Source organism: Aquarana catesbeiana, linkage group LG03 (genome assembly GCF_042186555.1).
Source record: "Aquarana catesbeiana isolate 2022-GZ linkage group LG03, ASM4218655v1, whole genome shotgun sequence".
Taxonomy (NCBI): domain Eukaryota; kingdom Metazoa; phylum Chordata; class Amphibia; order Anura; family Ranidae; genus Aquarana; species Aquarana catesbeiana.
The window spans coordinates 717,410,087-717,433,863 of NC_133326.1; the positions used below are offsets into that span (position 1 = coordinate 717,410,087).

Here is a 23,777-nt window from a genome sequence, read left to right on the forward strand (position 1 = left end):
GACTGGGCTTGTGTCAAAGTAAGGACCCCAACACCAAGCCCCCGCACATCTCGAACTCTACGATGAGTACATATACGCAACATGGCTAGAAAACGGTCGGCTGCTCAGAACGAAGTAACAGAACGCACTGAAGAACAGCAAGGCCTGTGAAGAGCGACCTGAAAATCAGTAACGAACGAACAAAAACACAATGACAAGTCAATTGTACTCGCTGCATGCACTGAAGACCAGATACAAACCCACAAGCACAAACTGAACAGCAGAAAACGATCTGAAAACCACGAGTCTGAAAAAGCGCGAATCGTCTCTCACCAAACTTTTACTAACACGAGATTAGCAAAAGGAGCCCAAAGGGTGCCGCGCTTGGTTCTGAACTGGCCTTTTATAGTCTCGTCGTACGTGGTGTACGTGACCGCGTTCTTGGGGTTCGGAAATTCCGACAACTTTGTGCGACCGTGTGTAGACAAAACAAGTTTCAGCCAACATCCATCGGAAAAAATCCATGGATTTTGTTGTCGGAATGTCCGATCAATGTCCGACCGTGTGTACGTGGCATAACAGTAAATACTGCAACTGCCTGCCTGTGGTAATAATAGGATCAGAACAGCAGCAATTGTCTTCAGGTAGCTTCAGGTGCACACTGTGCAAAGGACACGCTACACTAACTGTAAATACTGCAGCTGCCTGCCTGTGGTACTAATAGGATCAGAAGAACACCACCAATTTTCTTCAGGTAGCTTTAGGTGCACACTGTGCAGAGGACACAGTACACTAACTGTAAATACTTTAGCTGCCTGCCTGTGGTATTAATAGGATCAGAACAACAGCAATTGTCTTCAGGTAGCTTTAGGTGCACACTGTGCAGAGGACGCAGTACACTAACTGTAAATACTGTAGCTGCCTGCCTGTGGTATTAATAGGGTCAGAAGAACACCACCAATTTTCTTCAGGAAGCTTTAGGTGCACACTGTGCAGAGGACACAGTAAACTAACTGTAAATACTGCAGCTGCCTGCCTGTGGTATTATTGGATCAGAACAACAAAAAATGCAAATATATACTATATCTGAAATATGTATAAAAGGAAAACGTGTTGTATATAACTACAGTATTACCTTTCCAAAAAAATTATGACTAAAGAACGTGAATAAAATACCACAGTGAAAAATGGATAAATGTGCATAAAGTGCCAAAAACGACAAATCCAGTAATCAGACACTAAACATCTTTGAAAAGGTAAAGTCCAGAGTATAGCTGACAAATATGTTTGTAAGTAACAAGGTCCATTAGTGGAGGAATGATCAAATACACACTGGATCGGACATTCATCAAACGCCAACACTCCAAAAGGGACTAATATAGTGAATGAGCCACCACCAGTGAACAAAGGGAGGCGTACCAGATGTCGATGACTTGGTGAGGCTTATACCACCCAAGTCATAAAGGCTTTTTGATCAGCTGACTTGAAGTATACGCCTGGCTGGTACAACGGATCCTAGGATCGAGTCTACAGCTTCGCAAAGTGCTCTGCATCACCGTACGGAGCCCGCTGGGCGAGTTCAGTCTGAGATTACACAGTGCTACAAAAAACAAAGCGCCCTTCACCAGGTGCTGCCCATTGTCCTCCATATAATCAAAAACCATTCTCCTGCGCACACAATGGTTAACCAAGAGGTACACAGTGTAAAAATTCCTTCTTAGCGCCAATGGTCTTGCTGCCCCCTTAGGACAATGGGTATCCTTGTAGACTGAAAGACAATGATAAAAAGAAAATGGCGCACCGACCTAGCGCATTACCTCAATAGAACAGCAATAAATATACTCACAAACACATATTGTGTAAACACATGTCATAGCAAGTGGGACCAGATCCCTTCAGGCAGTGGCGTAGCGTGGGGGGTGCAGGGGGTGCCGTGGCCCCAGGCGCAACATTTAGGGGGGCGCCAGTATGTGTCACTGACTGCCTCCTTCTAATTTTAAATTCCTGTGTCCCCGGGCTCCGGCCGCCATGTTCAGTGTCCGGCGTCCTGTGATTGGGCATATGGGGGTCATGTGAGGTATAGAGCTGGCCTATCCTCGATCACTCCTGAAGTCCCGTCTCCGCACATGACCCCCATAACTCCCAATCACAGTGCACTGCGCAGGACACTGAATATGGCAGCTAGAGCGCGGGGGAGAGAAGCAATGTGAGCCGCCGAGCCGCCGCTGTCTTCTTCTTCTCCTCCTCCTCCGGACTAATGCAGGCCAGCCAGACACAAAAGGTGAGTGAGACTCCCTCTTGAGATTCGTGTTACTGGCCGCGGGGGGGGGGGGAAAGTCAGTTATTGCAGTATGGTGGGTAGTTAGTGTAGTATGGTGGGTCAGTTAGTGTAGTATGGTGGGTAGTTAGTGTAGTATGGTGGGTCAGTTAGTGTAGTATGGAGGTCAGTTAGTGTAGTATGGAGGTCAGTTAGTGTAGTATGGAGGTCAGTTAGTGTAGTATGGTGGGTCAGTTAGTGTAGTATGATGGGTCAGTTAGTGTAGTATGGTGGGTCAGTTAGTGTAGTATGGTGGGTCAGTTATTGTAGTATGGTGGGTCAGTTAGTGTAGTATGGTGGGTCAGTTATTGTAGTATGGTGGGTCAGTTAGTGTAGTATGGTGGGTCAGTTAGTGTAGTATGGTGGGTCAGTTAGTGTAGTATGGTGGGTCAGTTATTGTAGTATGGTGGGTCAGTTAGTGTAGTATGGTGGGTCAGTTATTGTAGTATGGTGGGTCAGTTAGTGTAGTATGGTGGGTCAGTTAGTGTAGTATGGTGGGTCAGTTAGTGTAGTATGGTGGGTCAGTTAGTGTAATATGGTGGGTCAGTTAGTGTAGTATGGTGGGTCATTTAGATTAGTATGGTGGGTCAGTTAGTGTAGTATGGTGGGTCAGTTAGTGTAGTATGGTGGGTCAGTTAGTGTAGTATGGTGGGTCATTTAGATTAGTATGGTGGGTCAGTTAGTGTAGTATGGTGGGTCAGTTAGTGTAGTATAGTGGTCAGTGTAGTGGTCAGTAAAGGAATCAGGTTGGTCAGTGTTGAAATCAAGTAGGTTAGGGTAGGTCAGTACTATTGTATTTGAAGGGACTCGGGGAGTGCTAAAAGTCCGCAGGTTAGGGGGGCGCAAATTATTTGCCTTGCCCCGGGTGCTGGCAACCCACGCTACGCCACTGCCTTCAGGTCTACTGTAGTCTATTGGTACTGTGGGAGGACGGCTGATGCCTGATGCGTTTCAAGGGCGAACTCTCTTCATCAGAGCCAGGGTAGGGAATGACTAACAGACAACCTCAATGCACATATATGCACAATCAGCAACGATGTCTCCACCCCCCCCCCGTTTAATTACGTGGTGGGGTCAAGCTCATATAACAAATGCATATAGTTTGTATATAAAGATACACTATACTGTATTCCCAGAAGTATTGGGACGCCTGCCTTTACACGCACATGAAATTTAAAGGCATCCCAGTTATATTCCGTAGGGTTCAATATTGAGTTGGCCCACCCTTTTCAGCTTTAACAGCTTCAACTCTTCTGGGAAGGCCATCCACAAGGTTTAGGAGTGTGTCTATGTGTAGCGAGGTCCCAGGCCTCCCTCAGTCCAATGAGAACCTCCAGGGCCAGAGACAGCTGACATCCTTCTGTATATGGAGGGTTGTAAGGCACAGTGGGAAGGCTGTCCACAAGGTTTAGAAGTGTGTCTTTGGGAATTTTTGACCATTCTTCCAGAAGCGCATTAAAGAGGTTAGGCACTGATGCTGGAGGAGAAGGCCTGGTTCACAATCTCCGCAATAATTCATCTTAAAGGTGTTCTATCAAGTTGAGGTCAGGACTCTGTGCAGGCCAGTCAAGTTCCTCCACCCCAAACTCGCTCATCCGTGTCTTTATGGACCTTGTTTTGTGCAAAAAATTCTTTTACGCTCCTATTGATTTGTATGGAGAGAGAAGCAATTCCGATACAAGCAAAATATCAATGACACAGGCCTTAAAGATAGACAACTTTCTTTGCTGCGCTACCTTTTGATAAAGTAACAATAGTGCATTTCACAAGCCTCGCAAAGTTTCTTCATTCATTTATTTAGAATCTAGCTCACAGACAAACCACTGCTGTTATGAAATAAAACAAAGATATTTTATGTCATATCTGTTCCTGTTCAAATGTAAATTACTACATCATCTTCCCCAGAAAACTCTACCATGGACAAAGGTTAACTCATCATGAGAGTTGAGAGCTGAGACAACCAGACAATTGTCTGTATCCATATCTCTGTGACGACCTGCTGTGCCCATTATGAGGTGTTCCCACCATCCCCGTGCTTAGTTCCTGGGTCTGGACACCTGCTCTGCCCATTATTAAGGGGTTCCCACATCCCTGTTCTGAGTTCCTGGGTCTGTACGCAAGCTGTGTCCATTATTAAGGGTTCCCACCATCCCTATGTTGAGTTCCTGGCTCTGTACGCAAGCTGTGTCCATTATTAAGGGTTCCCACCATCCCTATGTTGAGTTCCTGGCTCTGTACGCAAGCTGTGTCCATTATTTAGGGTTTCCACCATCCCTATGTTGAGTTCCTGGGTCTGTACGCAAGCTGTGTCCATTATTAAGGGTTCCCACCATCCCTATGTTGAGTTCCTGGCTCTGTACGCAAGCTGTGTCCATTATTAAGGGTTTCCACCATACCTATGTTGAGTTCCTGGCTCTGTACGCAAGCTGTGTCCATTATTAAGGGTTCCCACCATCCCTATGTTGAGTTCCTGGCTCTGTACGCCAGCTGTGACCATTATGAGGGTTCCTCCATCCCTGTGCTGAGTTTCCGGGGCTACAAATCTGCTGTGCTCATTTTGAAATGCTCCTAACATCTCCGTGCTGAGTTCTTGGGTCTGCACACTTGATGTGTCCATTATGAAGGATTCCCATCATCCCTACACTGGTTTCTTGGGTCTATCCCTGAGCTGTATTCCTAGCTTTGTACACCTGCTGTGCCCATTATGAAAGGCTCTCACCATACTTGCATCCTGCATCTGTACAACTTCTGTACCGAGGTAGAGAAAGAAGAGGTGAAGGAGAAAGGGGGAGTAAAAGAAGTGGGAGGTGGATGAGGGGTAGTAGGAGGAAAAGGCTACATTAGCAATGCATGGCACCTACTACCCATGTGTGGCATCACCTCTACTTCTCCTTTTAGGATTTTTTTTTGCATGGGCCTGATGTGGGGAAGAGCAAGCAGCCTATGGCCATAGGAATCTACACTTAATTTTTTGCTGCTGCTTGCCCTTCTACCTGGTCTTATGATTTTCCCTTATATTTGCTCTCGCTACTCCTCCTGCATTGTAGGGGAATGAGTAGTTTTCCCTCAGCATCTATGCCATCTATCAGTGCCCTGAGTATAATGAAATAAATATATTTAACCACTTAAGGACCGGGCCTCTTTCTGAGATTTGTTGTTTACAAGTTAAAAACAGTTTTTTTTGCTAGAAAAATTTTTGCTAGAAAATTACTTAGAACGGTCAAACATTATAATTTTTTTTCTAACACCCTAGAGAAAAAAATTGGCGGTCGTTGCAATACTTTCTTTCACACCGTATTTGCGCAGTGGTCTTACAAGGAAAAAGTACACTTTTTTTAAATTAAAAAATAACACAACAGTAAAGTTAGCCCAATTTTTTTTCATATTGTGAAAGATAATGTTACGCCGAGTAAATTGATACCGCACATAACACGCTTCAAAATTGCGACCGCTCGTGGAATGGCGACAAACTTTTACCCTTAAAAATCTCCATAGGCGATAATTAAAAAATTCTACAGGTTGCATGTTTTGAGTTACAGACAAGGTCTAGGGCTAGAATTGTTGCTCTCGCTCTACCGATTGTGGTGATACTTTACATGGGTGGTTTGACCACCGTTTTCATATGTGGGCGCTACTCACGTATGCGTTCACTTCTGCACGCAAGCTTGTCGGGACGGGGGGGGCGTTTAAAAAATGTTTTTATTGTTTTATTTTACCTTTTATTATTTATTTTTACACTGTTTAAAAAAAAAAAAAAACTTGTCACTTTTATTCCTATTACAAGGAATGTAAACATCCCTTGTAATAGAAAAAAAGCATGACAGGACCTCTTAAATATGAGATCTGGGGGGTCAAAAAGACCTCACATCTCATATTTACACTAAAATGCAATAAAAAAAAAAAAAAATTGCCATTTAAAAAAATCATTTAAAAAAAATGGCCCTTTAAGAGCTGTGACTTTTTGACGTTGCTTCCGCCCTGCATTGTTATGGAGACGGGTGGGGGCCATCTTCCCCTCACTCAACTCCCGTCTAACAGGAGACGGGACGCGATCGCCTCCGCCGCTGCTGACGGCTCCGGTAAGTGGCGGAGGGCATCGGAGCGCGGCGGGAGGGGGGGTGCGAATCTGCCGCAGGGACCAATTTTGTCTGAAGAGGATACCAGGGTTATGGCAGCTAGCTGCTGCCATAATAACGATACCCTCCTTCAAACAGCCGACGTAAAACTGCGGCGGGTGGTCCGTAAGTGGTTAAGAATTCGTATCACCACAGAGTGGTACTGTGGATACAATACACTTGTAATTAATGCCACGTCCCGATAGTAGAGAATATTGGAAAAAGGAATATTTGGATGATGGACTTTGTAGGCATGTACACAGGTGTATTAAAAGGGTATTTATTACAAAAATAGATAAAAACAAATACATAAAATTTCATATATTCACAAATTGTGCCTGAGAGCATAATTAACACACCATCTACATAACCAAGAGTATTATTGAAAAATTCGGAAAACCGAGCAATTCACTTTGACAATATTATGAATTTTTGAAGAGGTAGTGTGTCATATAAAAACTCAGCTTTGCTCTACATGTTGCGCGTTCAATAACGCTTCTTCAGGAGCCGGGGTCAGGAACTGGCAACAGAGCAGCAGCAGGATCCAAGTTCAGGTCAGAGGCAAGTTGGGTCAGCAACAAGGGAACAAGCACTGTAATAGCAGGACACAGGGAACAGCTGAAAGACCAGTCAGCACTGGAGCATGAGCAGGAGCCCCTTAAATAGTCCGTCTTGCACCAGCATGCATTGAGTGTGTGCACACTCGTGCACATTCCTGTGCGCATGCACATGCCTAATCACCATTCTGCCGATAATTATGCGCATTTCTGTTACCCATTTTGCGTGCATGCACATTTCTGTTGGCCAAACGTCTGGTAGTCATTCTCTGACAGCCTAAGTGAAGGAGTCTAGAGTCAACAATGTTTTAAACAGGCGTTTAAGAAGGCCAGGGATCATTCCCGTAATGATTTACTCTTTAAAAGTAAAATCCCAAACCAGGAGCAGACTTCTAGCCTTATCCTCCCTTATTCTAAACAGCATCCTCAAATAGGACAAAGAGAGGGCAGATTTACTTAAACTAGTGCACTCAGAATCTGGCGCAGCTGTGCATTGCAGCCAATCTGCTTCTAATCTCAGCTTGTTCAGTGAACCTTTGGCAATAAAACCTGGAAGCTGACTGGTTTCTATGCAGAGCTGCACCAGATTTTGCACTCTCCACTTTTAGTAAATGACCTACATATTGTCAAAACATCGGCATCTCCTAATAACAGACCTGGTCATTGGAGGATGATTACCTTCCAGGGATCATTCTCTCGTAAGGATAGATTTGTACAGCACATAGTCATTATTGGAGGTCCAATATAAGGGATCCCTGTAAAATTAATGGCACTTTTCGATGCGGTAGGTGTAAATATATTAACACCGATGGTGGTTTGAGATGTACGAATGGAGTCATTTTGTGCTTCAAAGGGAATTGCGATGGATTCATAAACTCTGTAAGCCCTGGGTTCAATGGGTGGCAGGAAATTTGTTAAAAAAATCTTCCGCTATATTGCCCTCACTCATGCGTGAGGGTAGGATTATTTTTGTCTAACGATTTTATGTGATGTTCGTATATGATTCTTGTTAAATTAATTTGTACGTTTGTGTTTGTAAAAATGAATATTTGGTTTTGTAATTTGTTTTGTCTTTTTCGGGGGGGGGGGGGGGGTGCGTTATGGTTGAGCCTGGGTTCAACATCCTTTGGCACGTGTAGCCCCTTCCTCCTCAGCTATCAGGGGGGTTGCAGTGGTATGGCGATGTCCCGGGAGGTGGTAGCTCCTATTGTGTTTTGTCTTGGAGGGTGCACCTGGGAGTCCCAGGGCCCGGTTCTTCTCCATTTCCAGCCATTGGAGCACATATGGCTCCCAAGATGTCTACTGCATGCTTCCACACATGTGTGTGACATCAGAGCGCATGCGTGACAAGGGTTCCATAGGGGGGGCACTTCCAGCACCTCCTCAGAGAAGGGTGCTGCAGGGGGACGTTTTGGCCAGCAGGCCGCTGCACTATGGTGCAGTGGCCACTGAAACAGGACCCCCTTACTATTGGGTTGTATCTAAATGACCCTTCAGTTGGCATGGCAGACACTGCGACTGGATGCCTTGGGAGTGGTGGTCTTGGCGGTCAGCCATGTCACTGAAGGAGCCATTTTGTTTTTTGTTTGGTTGTTCCTTGTCAGTTTTATTTATTCGCTTTTAATTTGTTTCATTGTTTATTTTTTGCATCACCCTACGGGATATATGCTTATGTTTTGGTCCCGGATCTCTTCCCGCTGTATCCCTGGGGGGTTATCTCAAGGATTTATCTATCAACCATGCTAACTACGAGCTCTGCCTGTACTTCTCCTTTAATCTTCCTTCATTGGTGGTCATTGGCAGAGTTTTAAGGCCCCTTCTTGCTGCATTAGTGGCCAGTAGCAGTGTTTACCTCAGTGGTTCCTTACTGCCTTTATATTGTCAAATTCTGCCTGTCCTGGACCTCAACTCTGCTAACGAGTTGGCGGCTTGCTGATCGCTGGTTAACCAACTAGTAATCAGACCTGAAATTCCTCAAGCCTGAACTACTGTGCCTCTTCAGTGCAATACCAGCTCTACTTTTGCACTTCCAGAGCTCCCAAATTCCAGTCGCCAGTTTCTGTACCCAGGAGCTTGTGTCCTTCTATCGGCCTTGCCAGTCCTGTCTTAACATCAAGGGACACTCAGATGGAAATTGTGTAAGAGGTCACCCTCATCATCTCAGGTTCCTCATATGGGTATACAAGTAAAGGTGCAGGGAACTAGAGCAATAGGTATCCCTCAGTGTTAGATAGTATAAGTTAAAAGCATATAGATTTATGCACAATTAAAATAACATGACAAGAGTCCATAGTCTTGTTGTATATTAAAAAGTCCAAGGATCATATAGCATGGTGATAGGGGGTCCCACACTCAGGGCTGCCATCAGGGGGGAACAGAAACCATGTTCCGGTACACTGAAAAAGACACAAGGGGATAGGTGCCTCTGGGTTCAGATATAGGACAAGTTTAATAACACTTCTAAATACAGGCAACTCACATTTGTGAAGTCATAAGTAAGCATTGGTTAAATTCCAGCATAGGGGTAGTCTTCAGTTTCATCAGTCCATTCCTGCTTGATAGGCACTCTGTGCTCGATACAAACACAGCTGGATGGTAAGAAGCCGGCCGCAGTGGAGATTGCTCACAACGAGGCTTGAGACGCAGTTGGTGTGCAGGCAAAGAAGGGATGACCTCACTGGGAAGCGACGCGTTTCCTGAGCGTACAGGTTGCGAGTGACGTGGCAGCTGCACTCCTTCTTCAAGCTGACAGATGGGGCTCGGACGCTTACAATATAAAGTATACAGAGGGGAGTGGCCAGGATGAAAGGTGCAAAGTGATTGGCAGCACATCGTGATAATTAATTATTCTTCTCACATCTCTTTGACACCATTAACCCCATGCTGGAAGGCACGGTCATCCTAGGGGGTGACTCCAATGTTGCCTTTGTTCAAGGAGTAGATAAATCTAAACCACCCAGAGCACAGCTAACCCGCCCACCCAAAGTTAACCTCAAAATAGCTAAACTAATACATACACAGGGCCTAGCTGATGTCTGGAGAGAACTAAATTCCTCAACAAGAGACTTCACGCACTACTCTGCACCACATAACACATATGCCAGGATCGACCACATTCTGATCCCCACACACACTATCCCACTTGTCTTAAACTCCCACATTAGAGAAACGGTCCTGTCGGACCACTCACTGGTTATAATGACCATTCGCCTTCTCAGAGGCCCAAAATAGCCCACAGGATGATGCCAGTTAGTTTATAGGGCTCCATCAATTGTTTTCTTGTTATGATTTCTGCCGATTCATTCTCTGAAACATTCTTTATATGGCTTCCTGATTTCACACTAGCTCCTCTGGAGCTACGTTCCTATTGTATCATATGGTATCTCTTCTGTTTCACCTACGTTCTGCTTGTACATGACTTTTTATACCTCAAAATAAAAAAATTTGAAATAAAAAAAAAGATCCTGTTCCCTCGTAGCAGGGTAAATAGCACAGTATTTGTGCTGTCTAATCTGTACCACTCTATGCTGTAAGAAAACAGGTTGATCCTGCCTGTTCCTGTGTCCCACTTAGTGTGATGACCACAACTGCTGATCCATGATTACCGCGGTCAGGTTACGTGCCTCCGTCATCCCGCTGCTCTCCTCTCTCCCCCTCCCTCCCTGCCTGTCAGCTCCTGTGTGTGTGAGCCAATCTCTTCCCCACCCCTCTCCCCTTCCCCCTCCTGCCACTATTGGTAGCTGTCAGTAAATAAATAATTATAGTTAATCACTCATATGCCACATCCGTAAGATTCATTACAAAAAGAAAAAAAAGGACCCTCTAGGTCGGACTTCAGAGGCAGATAGGCAGCACCGAGATAACCAGAACCAGGGTCCAAATTTGAAATACATAACTAAAATAGTTCGGCCTCTAGGGGCAAATGAAAACTGGTATAGTACACTTGTCATCAGAGATGAATCACGTATTGGCTGCACTGACATCATTCGATGACATTCCCAGGGGAAGATATACAGGCACATGATACAGGTCCTTTTCCCCTGTGGATTTATGCAGTTGGAGCTGTGAAATGGATGAGCTCTATGCTATGCTTTAAATAAGCTATATATGAAACAAACTAAAACTAGCGCTAATGGAATAAAAAGTGAAATAATAAAATGTGGAAACCACAGCTGCTATTAGCAAAGGTGCTAAAACCTTATGAGATAAGTGAACAAATATTAACAGCGCTAGTGGAGTGATATAAACATATATGATCACAATGTAAAATGCACAAGTGCAATAGTGATACATCAAATGGTTAAACGATTATTAATGACAGCAAAAATCGTTATTAATTGTTGATAACGATAAAAAAGTTCACAGCCAGGTGATAAGGAAACCTCAGGTACCACACATCAAAGATACGCTCCCCTCCTGTGACCCCACTCACCGGAAATCATGGACCCTCAGCTTTGCAGTCCGGGGGTCAAAAACGCTTAATGAGGTTGTGATGAATTAAAGCCAGAACTTGGAGAGGCTGTTCCAGATGATTGGAGTAAAAAGGATGGCGAGGCTACCACAAACGATTCCCATATGGACCGTGGAGAATCACGTATATAGAAAAGGAAAGAAATATGACATGTGAAGTACTGCCGGCACTAAGATACTGCGCATTGACAAACACCACTCACGGGACAGATGAAAAACAGGCATCAGTGTATTAGTGTGTTTCCGGGTTTGCATCAGCGGCGTGTGTTCCACAGACACCGGAAATTGCGTCACTGGCGCATAAACTGGAAATGCGTTGACGCGTTTCGCTCCTCCAGGACTTTATCAAGGACATCACTTCCGGTTCTTGTGAGTTGTAATTTATATGCAAGGGAGTAGGTGTCTCCCATTGAAATGGCCAATCATATATGAGGAAGACCTTCTGGTATAATTGAACAACCTCTTCCTTTTGTTCACATCACTTCCTGTTTATAAGGCATACAAATAACAAAACTTTAATAACATACAAAATCTGTGCCAAAGTTATTATAAAAGAATTAAATAGCATGATTGAATTAAAAATAAAAGTTCATGAGCTATATTAAAACATTAGCATCATATAGGTCAGCAAAAATAGATCAGCAAAAATAATCTGTCCTGTGAGTGGCGTTTGTCAATGCGCAGTGTCTTAGTGCCGGCAGTACTTCACTATGTCATATCTCTTTCCTTTTCTATATATGTGATCCTCTGCAGTCCGTATAAGAATTGTTTGTGGTAGCCTTACCATCCTTTTTACTCCAATCATCTGGAACAGCCTCTCCAAGTTATGACTTTATTTCATCGCAACCCCATTAAGTGTTTTTGACCCCTGGACTGCAAAGCTGAGGGTCCATGATTTCCGGTGAGTGGGGTCACAGGAGGGGAGTGTATCTTTGATGTGTGGTACCTGAGGATTCCTTATCACCTGGCTGTGAACTTTTTTACCGTCATCAACAATTAATAATTAATTTTTGCTGTCATTAATAATCGTTTACCCATTTGATGTATCACTATTGCACTTGTGCACTTTACATTGTGATCGTATATTTTTATATCACTCCACTAGCGCGGTTAATGTTTGTTCACTTAAATAAGCTATAACTACGGTCTGCAGGGGATGTGACTATTGATGTGCGTCCTGAGGAAGCGATCCAGTGAAATGCGTTGAAGCATAGGGGTTCACGCATGTTCTGATGTCATACTGTTGAAACTTTATTTTCTCTCCCATTGGGTATATGTAACGTCCTCCTTTTCTGGCCATTACGTGGCTGCTAGTGGAAATACCTTTTTAAATATTTTATATTGTATACAGTATGTGCATATATTGATGTTAAATAAAATTAAACTGTTTATAAAAAGCATATTGTTGTTCCAATCTGCCTCCAGAGGGTCCTTTTTTTCTTTTTCTAGCTGGCAGTAAAGTTAAAGAAAGATTACTGCCAGCCCCTCTGTTCTACCAAGGCATTTTACACGGTGTACATGTTTGTATAAAACAATGCCGCTAAATACCTTATCTCAGATCTTTTCTGGCCAGTAGGGATGAGCCGAACAACCCCCGGTTCGGTTCGCACCAGAACATGCGAACGGACCGAAAATTCGCATGAACGTTAGAACCCCATTGACATCTATGGGACTCGAACGTTCAAAATCAAAAGTCCTCATTTTAAAGGCTAATTTGCATGGTATTGTCCTAAAAAGGGTTTGGGGACCCGGGTCCTGCCCCAGGGGACATGAATCAATGCAAAAAATTATTTTAAAAAAGGAATTTTGTTCCCACAAATAGAGCTTTCTTTTGGTGGTATTTGATCACCTCTGTGTTTTTTATTTTTTGCGCAACAAATAAAAAAAGACCGAAAATTTTGAAAAAAAACAAGTTTTTCTTTGTTTCTGTTAAAAATTTTTGTAAATAAGTATGTTTTCTTCTTCAATGACGGGCACTGATATGGCTGTACTGACAGGCACTGATACGGCGGCACTGATGGGCACCGATGAGGTGGCACCAATGAGGTGGCACTGATGAGGTGGCACTGACAGGCACTGATGATGGGCACTGATAGGTGGCACTGATGGGCACTGATAGGTGGCACTGGTATGCGGCACTGATGGGCACTCATAGGTGGCACCGATGGGCACTCATAGGTGGCACTGATGGGCACTCATAGGTGGCACTGATGGGCACTTGTAGGCGGCACTGATGGGCACTCGTAGGTGGCATTGATCAGTAGTTATGGGTGGCACTGATAGTTGGCACAGATGGGCACTTATAGGTGGGCACTGACAGGTGGCACCGACGGACACTGACGGGTGGCACTGATGACACTGATGCCCCTAAGGGTGGCATTGCTGGGCATCAGTGCTATATAATGGTGCCAATCAGTGCCCATTTGTGGGCACTGATTGGCACAGATTGGGCACATTGGGCACATGTGGATGGCCATGGGGTACATACCTGGCCATCCACATGTTGCCCCTTCCCTGGTGGTCCTAGTGGCGATCCCTGGTAGTCCAGTGTGGTGATCTGAGGGGGGGCTGCGCTGATAAACAAGCAGCGCAGACCCCCCCGCCAGGAGAGCCGCCGATCGACTCTCCTCTACTCATGTCTGTCAGACGCGAGTGAGGAAGAGCCGATCAACGGCTCTTCCTATTGACATCGTGATCAGCCGTGATTGGACATGGCTGATCACGTGGTAAAGAGCCTCTGCCGGAGGCTCTTTACCAAGATCGGTGTTGCGGTGTGTCAGACTGACACACCGATCCACCGATCGCCGCGATGCGTGCCCCCCGCGGGCGCGCGGCGGCATGTTATCCTTCTGGACGTCATATTTAGCCCAGTCAGGATAACTGAACCACCGCCCGGCCGTCATCTGTTATGGGACAGGCGGGAAGTGGTTAAAGGAAAAAAAGTCATTTAAAACTGCTTGCGGCTTAAATGTAATGTCGGGTCCTTGCAATATCGATGAAATTCAGTGAGACAAATGGCATGGGTACCCCCCAGTCCATTACCAGGCCCTTCGGGTCTTGTATGGATACTAAGGGGAACCCCGCACCTAAATTAAAAAAAGGAAAGGCGTGTGGCCCCCAGGCCCTATATACTCTGAACAGCAGTATACAGGCGGTGCAAACAAGACAGGGACTGTAGGTTTGTTGTTAAGTAGAATCTGTTTGTAATTTTGAACTGGTAAATTTTTAACGTGTTTAGCTCCAGCCAAAAAATCTATTTTAAGCTTTTTGGAAAACCTAGGGAAGGGTTATCACCCCTGTGACATTTGTTTTGCTGTCTGTGCTCCTCTTCAGAAGATTTCACCTCACTTTCTGTCCCAATGACAAATGTTTTTTGAAAATTTGTTTTTTTTTGTGAAACAAGGATTGGTGATAAAGCATCAGTGGAAAGGAGAAAAGTTTTTCCCATATTAACTCTTACAGGAGAGAATTTCCCTTCTTAGGGGTAGATTTCATCTCACTTCCTGTTGTCTCCTTCAGTTTGCAAGTAGGAGTCATTTGTAAGTTAGATGTTTGAAAGTAGGGGCCTGTCCTATATACTCAGCAGAAATTTGGGCCTTAGGTGTTGCTGTTTCCTCAACACTGTAAGCCCTCACAGGGTCCTGCTGTGAAATATTAGATCAAGAATTGTAATTACATGCCCCTGTTGAACAGGGGCTGAAAAATTGGGCCTTAGGCACTGGTGCTGGTGCCACAACATTGCAACCCCTCACAGATACTCTAGTTAGAACGCAGAAACGAGCCCTGAGTATTGCATCAAAAATTGTAATTACACGCCCCTGTTAAACACTGTGCAGAGGTCGCACTACATTAACTTGTAGTTTTAGCTGAACACTGTGAGCAGGACGCACTACACTAACTTGTAGCTTAAGCTGAACACTGTGCAGAGGTCTCACTACACTAACTTGTAGTTTTAGCTGAACACTGTGCAGAGGTCTCACTACACTAACTTGTAGTTTTAGCTGAACACTGTGAGCAGGACGCACTACACTAACTTGTAGCTTTAGCTGAACACTGTGCAGAGGTCTCACTACAGTAACTTGTAGTTTTAGCTGAACACTGTGAGCAGGACGCACTACACTAACTTGTAGCTTTAGCTGAACACTGTGCAGAGGTCTCACTACACTAACTTGTAGTTTTAGCTGAACACTGTGAGCAGGATGCACTACACTAACTTGTAGCTTTAGCTGATCATTGTGCAGAGGTCTCACTACACTAATTTGTAGTTTTAGCTGAACACTGTGAGCAGGATGCACTACACTAACTTGTAGCTTTAGCTGAACACTGTGCAGAGGTCTCACTACACTAACTTGTAGCTTTAGCTGAACACTGTGAGCAGGACGCACTACACTAACTTGTAGCTTTAGCTGAACACTGTGCAGAGGTCACACTAAACTAACTTGTAGCTTTAACTGAACACTGTGCACTACACTAACTTGTAGCTTTAGCTGAACACTGTTCAGAGGTCGCACTACACTAACTTGTAGTTTTAGCTGAACACTGTGAGCAGGACGCACTACACTAACTTGTAGCTTTAGCTGAACACTGTGCAGAGGTCGCACTACACTAACTTGTAGTTTTAGCTGAACACGGACGCACTAAACTAACTTGTAGTTTTAGCTGAACACTGTGCAGAGGTCTCACTACACTAATTTGTAGTTTTAGCTGAACACTGTGAGCAGGACGCACTACACTAACTTGTAGCTTTAGCTGAACACTGTGCAGAGGTCTCACTACACTAACTTGTAGCTTTAGCTGAACACTGTGAGCAGGACGCACTACACTAACTTGTAGCTTTAGCTGAACACTGTGCAGAGGTCACACTAAACTAACTTGTAGCTTTAACTGAACACTGTGAGCAGGATACACTACACTAACTGTAAATAGTGTAGCTGCCTGACTGTAGTACCAATAGGATCAAAAGTACACCAATAATTTTCTTCAGGTAGCTGTAAATACTGTAACAAGACAAGCCTGCCTGTCAGTTGGAAGATAACAGGAACGGATCTAGCTAAACTGAATACAGTGTATATATATATATATATATATATATATATATATGCAACACCTGGGATGCATATATATACACAATACACTGTAAGTGAAGCTAACTCACTGACTGTCCTGCCTAATCTAGCTATCTCAAATTAAATGACACTGTCTATCTCTCTGTATCTAAGCACGCCGGAACACACTACACAGGGCCGCCGTGCAGGCAGCCTTATATAATGTGGGGCGTGTTCTAAACCCCCTGAGCCAGAGTTAGCCAAAGCCACCCTGGCTTTGGCCAATTACAGCTCTCTCTACCGACGGCGCTGTGATTGGCCAAGCATGCGGGTCATAGTGCATGCTTGGCAAATCATCAGCCAGCAATGCACTGCGATGCCGCAGTGAATTATGGGCCGTGACGCGCCACACGAATTTGGCGCACTACACTAACTTGTAGTTTTAGCTGAACACTGTGAGCAGGACGCACTACACTAACTTGTAGCTTAAGCTGAACACTGTGCAGAGGTCTCACTGCACTAACTTGTAGTTTTAGCTGAACACTGTGCAGAGGTCTCACTACACTAACTTGTAGTTTTAGCTGAACACTGTGAGCAGGACGCACTACACTAACTTGTAGCTTTAGCTGAACACTGTGCAGAGGTCTCACTACAGTAACTTGTAGTTTTAACTGAACACTGTGAGCAGGACGCACTACACTAACTTGTAGCTTTAGCGGAACACTGTGCAGAGGTCGCACTGCACTAACTTGTAGTTTAATCTGAACACTGTGAGCAGGACGCACTACACTAACTTGTAGCTTTAGCTGAACACTGTGCAGAGGTCACACTAAACTAACTTGTAGCTTTAACTGAACACTGTGAGCAGGACGCACTACACTAACTTATAGCTTTAGCTGAACACTGTGCAGAGGTCGCACTACACTAACTTGTAGTTTTAGCTGAACACTGTGAGCAGGACGCACTACACTAACTTGTAGCTTTAGCTGATCACTGTGCAGAGGTCTCACTACACTAACTTGTAGTTTTAGCTGAAGCTGAACACTGTGCAGAGGTCACACTAAACTAACTTGTAGCTTTAACTGAACACTGTGAGCAGGACGCACTACACTAACTTGTAGCTTTAGCTGAACACTGTGCAGAGGTCGCACTACACTAACTTGTAGTTTTAGCTGAACACTGTGAGCAGGACGCACTACACTAACTTATAGCTTTAGCTGAACACTGTGCAGAGGTCGCACTACACTAACTTGTAGTTTTAGCTGAACACTGTGAGCAGGACGCACTAAACTAACTTGTAGTTTTAGCTGAACACTGTGCAGAGGTCTCACTACACTAACTTGTAGTTTTAGCTGAACACTGTGAGCAGGACGCACTACACTAACTTGTAGCTTTAGCTGAACACTGTGCAGAGGTCTCACTACACTAACTTGTAGTTTTAGCTGAACACTGTGAGCAGGACGCACTACACTAACTTGTAGCTTTAGCTGATCACTGTGCAGAGGTCTCACTACACTAACTTGTAGTTTTAGCTGAAGCTGAACACTGTGCAGAGGTCACACTAAACTAACTTGTAGCTTTAACTGAACACTGTGAGCAGGACGCACTACACTAACTTGTAGCTTTAGCTGAACACTGTGCAGAGGTCGCACTACACTAACTTGTAGTTTTAGCTGAACACTGTGAGCAGGACGCACTACACTAACTTGTAGCTTTAGCTGAACACTGTGCAGAGGTCGCACTACACTAACTTGTAGTTTTAGCTGAACACTGTGAGCAGGACGCACTAAACTAACTTGTAGCTTTAGCTGAACACTGTGCAGAGGTCTCACTACACTAACTTGTAGTTTTAGCTGAACACTGTGAGCAGGACGCACTACACTAACTTGTAGCTTTAGCTGAACACTGTGCAGAGGTCTCACTACACTAACTTGTAGTTTTAGCTGAACACTGTGAGCAGGACGCACTACACTAACTTGTAGCTTTAGCTGAACACTGTGCAGAGGTCTCACTACACTAACTTGTAGCTTTAGCTGAACACTGTGAGCAGGACGCACTACACTAACTTGTAGCTTTAGCTGAACACTGTGCAGAGGTCACACTAAACTAACTTGTAGCTTTAACTGAACACTGTGAGCAGGACGCACTGCACTAACTGTAAATAGTGTAGCTGCCTGACTGTGGTACTAATAGGATCAAAAGTACACCAACAATTTTCTTCAGGTAGCTGTAAATACTGTAACAAGACAAGCCTGCCTGTCAGTAGGAAGATAACAGGAACGGATCTAGCTAAACTGAATACAGTGTATATATATATATATATATATGCAACACCTGGGATGCATATATATACACAATACACTGTAAGTGAAGCTAACTCACTGACTGTCCTGCCTAATCTAGCTAACTCAAATTAAATGACACTGTCTCTCTCTCTGTATCTAAGCACGCCGGAACACACTACACAGGGCCGCCGTGCAGGCAGCCTTATATAATGTGGGGCGTGTTCTAAACCCCCTGAGCCAGAGTTGGCCAAAGCCACCCTGGCTTTGGCCAATTACAGCTCTCTCTACCGAAGGCGCTGTGATTGGCCAAGCATGCGGGTCATAGTGCATGCTTGGCAAATCATCAGCCAGCAATGCACTGCGATGCCGCAGTGAATTATGGGCCATGACGCGCCACACGTATTTGGCGCGAACAGCCCATATTGTTCGCAATTCGGCGAACAATCGAACAGACGATGTTTGAGTCGAACATGGTTCGACTCGAACACGAAGCTCATCCCTACTGGCCAGTCACGTGGCCTCCGGCCGCTCTCCTCCCCCGATCTAAGAGCTACAGCGGGAGGGGCCGACATCCCCCTCTGACGTCAGCTGGGGAGGTCACATGACCACTGTGCTGTCCGCTTAGCCTCTCACGCTGTAGCCCTTGGATCGGGGGAGGAGAGCGGCCGGAGGTTACATGACCAGCCAGAGAAGATCTGAGATAATTTATTTAGAGACATTGTTTTATACAAACATGTACACTGTGTAGGATGGCTTGATAGAACAGAGGGCCTGGCAGTAATATTTCTTCGAATTTACAACCACAGTAAGTCTGGATTTTGACTAGGCCACTCCAAAACCTTAATTTTTTTCTTTTTTTTGAGCCATTCAGAGGTGGGCATGTTGGTGTGTTTCAGATCATTGGCCTTCTGTAAAACCCAAGTGTGCTTGAGCTTGAGGTCAGGAACTCATGGCCCAACATTCTCCATCAGGATTTTCTCGTTATGGTAAGTCGTCCAGGTCCTGAAGCTGCAAAGCAGCCCAGACCATCACACTACTGCCACCATGTGTGACTTTTGGTATAATGTTCATTTTATGAAATTCTGTGTTCGTTTTACACCAGATGTAAAGGGATGCACACCTTCCAAAAAGTTTAACCTTTGTCTCAGAATATTTGCCCAAAAGTCTCCGGGATTGTCCAGGTGTTTTTTGGAAATGTGAGACCAGCCTTTGTGTTCTTTTTGGCCAGCAGTGGCTTTGGCCTTGGAACTCTCCCATTAACACCATTTTTGCCCAGTCTCTTCCTTATTGTTGAATCATGAACACTGACCTTACCTGAGGCAAGTGAGGCCTGCAGTTCTTTAGATGTTGTTCTGGGTTCTTTTATCATCTCCTGGATGAGTCATCGCCGTCGTGCTCTTGGAATAATTTTGGTCGGCTGGCCACTCCTGGGAAGGTTCACCACTGTTCCAAGTTTTCTCCATTTGTGGATAATGGCTCTCACCATGGTTAGCTGGAGTTCCAAAGCCTTAGAAATGGCTTTGTAACCCTTTCCAGACTGATACATGTCAATTACTTTGTTTCTAATCTGTTCTTGAATTTCTTTAGATCGCGGCATGATGTGTTGCTTTTTGAGATCTTTTAGTGTACTTCCCTTTGTCAGGCAGCTTCTATTTAAGTGATTTCTTGATTCAACAGGTCTGGCAATAATCAGGCCTGGGTGTGGCAAGTGAAATTTAACCCAGCTTTCCAAAAAAATGTGGTTAATCACAGTTCATTCATGATTTATCAAGAGGGGCAATTACTTTTTCACTAAGGACAAGGCAGCTTTTTTCCCTTGATAAATTAAATCATTTAAAAACTGCATTTTGTATTTACTCGGATTAACTTTGTGTAACATTAAAATTTATTTGATGATCTGAATCATTTAAGTGTGACAAATATATATATATATATATAAAAAAAATTTAGGAAGAGGGCAAATACTTTTTCACAAAACTGTACATTACACTTTTCCTTTATACCAGCTTATAAAAAAAAAAACTAAAAAAAATATAGAGGTTGGAAAAAAAGGCTTGGAGCTGTACAAAACTTTTGATAATGAAATAATATTTTTCATAGAGGACATAAAAAAAGGACAGCCAGGGAGGAGAGCGAAACAGAGAGATTTGGTTTCAAAAGAAGTTGCTGGGTAGACCAATATTAGTCACAGAACTGGATACACTTCCCCTTTTTTGTGGTCACTTTTAAAATGAATTTGAATTCCTCTTCACAGGTTTAGAACAGAAGACGGAGAATGCAGAGCAAGCGGAATCCTGTTCATCCTCAGCGTAAAACAAGGAAAAGGGAAGGGCTGGAGATGGAGTTGGGTAAGATTTAAAATGTTTAATTTTAACATACTGAGTGAGATGTATCTAAAAACATTTTTTTAGTTTTATGGGATTTTAAAATTGCCCAATGATAATTTTGCAAAAAATTTCCAGAATTTAAGATTTGGGTGCACTCACAGTGGATGCATTTTCGCTCCCACCGATAATACCCTGTGTACTTTTCGAACCTGGCCAGCAAACTCACAACAGCCAATACTGGGGAAGGAGGGGGGGGGTTAGGAAGATGCCAGCCACCCCACCATGGGACCAGAATTTATTGGTCTTTCCTGAGTGCCCTGGACCTCTATGCCAGATGTCAGGAAAGGAGATGAGTGAACATCCATTCAGTGATTGTCCCTCTGAAGAATAAACCTGGATGCACTCAGACCTGATCACTTCCGGATTTAGAACTGTCAATCTCCAGTCTTCCTTATCGTGCTCATTCAGCTTCATAAGAGGACAGAGGTGACCAGTGCTGGGACAAGGTTATCCAGTGCCCAGGGCAAAAATGGCAACCCCCCCATGAAAATGTGTACTCAAACGTTCAAACTTCAGGTACCCCAGCTGAGAATGAAGGCAGCTTCTCCATCTTCCTTTTTTTGGTTATGTGATATATAACATGACAAGAGGGGACATGAAGAAGGGCAGTCTTTAAAAAAGGGGATAAATCTGCGGCGCTAATCTAAATAAATAAATTCCTGAGATGCAAAAAATGTATGAATGAAGCCAATAAAGACTCAAAGACTGACCGAGGTTTTAAGGTGCATAAATATCTAAAAAAATAACTACTACGTGCCGAAGCCAAATGAGTAAGCAACAATAATGTAAATCAAGATCGTCAAGGAGCAGAACAAAACGACCCCAGATAAGAATGTTCGCACACCTACAAAGGATAAGGGAGGTGAAACTATGGCGCTAAAAACAATGAGTGTATTCCTGGGATAACAAAGGAGAAAAAACCATATACATCCAGAGGAAAAACAGCCTATAGGAAGATGCAGATAATGATTTAAAAATTCCTATGATAAGTGAAAAACAAATAATACCTTAACGGGAATAAGCTATGTAACAAAGGAACTAATGACCACACCAGGAAAAAATCCAAGTAAGGATCTAGTTCATGTAAATTAATATTCCACCATTTTTGTGCAACCAAGAATTATAGCAAATCAATGTTGCAACAAAGAGTGCAGCTAATAGAGGGGACTAAATAATTGAGATCCAGATAACTAATGACCTATTATAGACCTAAATAATAAAAAGCAATAAATAAAGCTCGTGACTTTAACAACACAATAATCCTAAAAGAATAAGTGGTCAGTGAGCCGTTTTTAAAGTTTTTTTCTGAAAGCTGAAATTTGAAATGTAAGTGAGTTATTATTTAATAAAAATCAATGATTTACATACTACACTATGGAATCCTTCCCCTTATTCTTTTGAGTGAACACTGCTTGAGAAATTTGGAGATCGGGAGACGTTTTATTACATACACCAAGGCGGATTTCATCCTGCTGGGAGCTGACAGCGTTTAAAACCACCTGCAGGCACAGACTGCGTGAGGCTATTTTTGGGCTGTTATCGCTCAGCCGGGAGGTGAGAGGCTGGGGGAACCGTTTTATCTGTCTTTACACCTGTTTCTCTTCACTGGGGATATGTGAAAGAATTTATTTGATCCATCACGAAGGAGATATGAATGGGATGATTGATTATTAATTTTTTTGAATCTAGAAATTACTTCTATTCACTCTGGGACACTTCATTGTTATCACATCGAGTGTGACATCTATGCTGAACACTGGTTATTTCTGATTGCTGGTGTGTTATTAGTTAGCCACCAAATTTATCTTTTGTGGAAGAAACATTGTTTACTTCATTGAAACATTTGTCCGATTTGATACACATTTTTGGGAACTTACTCTTGTATTTACTCATATTTTTTGGATGCTACACTAACATTTGCACAATATTATTTAGAGAGTGGATTTTTATAGAAAGAAATTTAGAAATTATTATTGCCTTCAATTATTTGTATTTTCTACTTTATGAATTGATTTATTTACGATTTATGGAACATTTATCGATTATGTGAATTTGTGTGTCAATTGTTAGGACCTTAATTGGTTTATTTAATTAATTATTTATTTATTCACTTGTCTTCACCTTGGATGTTGCACTGAAATATCACTTGCACATATATATTTTTTTAGAATTATTGCTTGCACTTATTCTTTTAGGATTATTGTGTTGTTAAAGTCATGAGCTTTATTTATTGCTTTTTATTATTTAGGTCTATAATAGGTCATTAGTTATCTGGATCTCAATTATTTAGTCCCCTCTATTAGCTGCACTCTTTGTTGCAACATTGATTTGCTATAATTCTTGGTTGCACAAAAATGGTGGAATATTAATTTACATGAACTAGATCCTTACTTGGATTTTTTCCTGGTGTGGCCATTAGTTCCTTTGTTACATAGCTTATTCCCGTTAAGGTATTATTTGTTTTTCACTTATCATAGGAATTTTTAAATCGTTATCTGCATCTTCCTATAGGCTGTTTTTCCTCTGGATGTATATGGTTTTTTCTCCTTTGTTATCCCAGGAATACACTCATTGTTTTTAGCGCCATAGTTTCACCTCCCTTATCCTTTGTAGGTGTGCGAA

The 23,777-nt window shown here is 43.4% G+C and overlaps 1 protein-coding gene across 1 annotated transcript in view; it reads left to right on the forward strand.

The window, feature by feature from the left end:
• Positions 1-20,263: 20,263 nt before the first annotated feature.
• LOC141133704 (uncharacterized) overlaps positions 20,264-23,777 on the forward strand; it is a 182,855-nt gene continuing 179,341 nt past the window's right edge. The window contains exon 1 of the mRNA XM_073623201.1: positions 20,264-21,116. Within this exon, the coding sequence (XP_073479302.1) occupies positions 21,044-21,116 (73 nt within the window). The 5' untranslated portion in view covers positions 20,264-21,043. The remainder of the gene's footprint in view (positions 21,117-23,777) is intronic.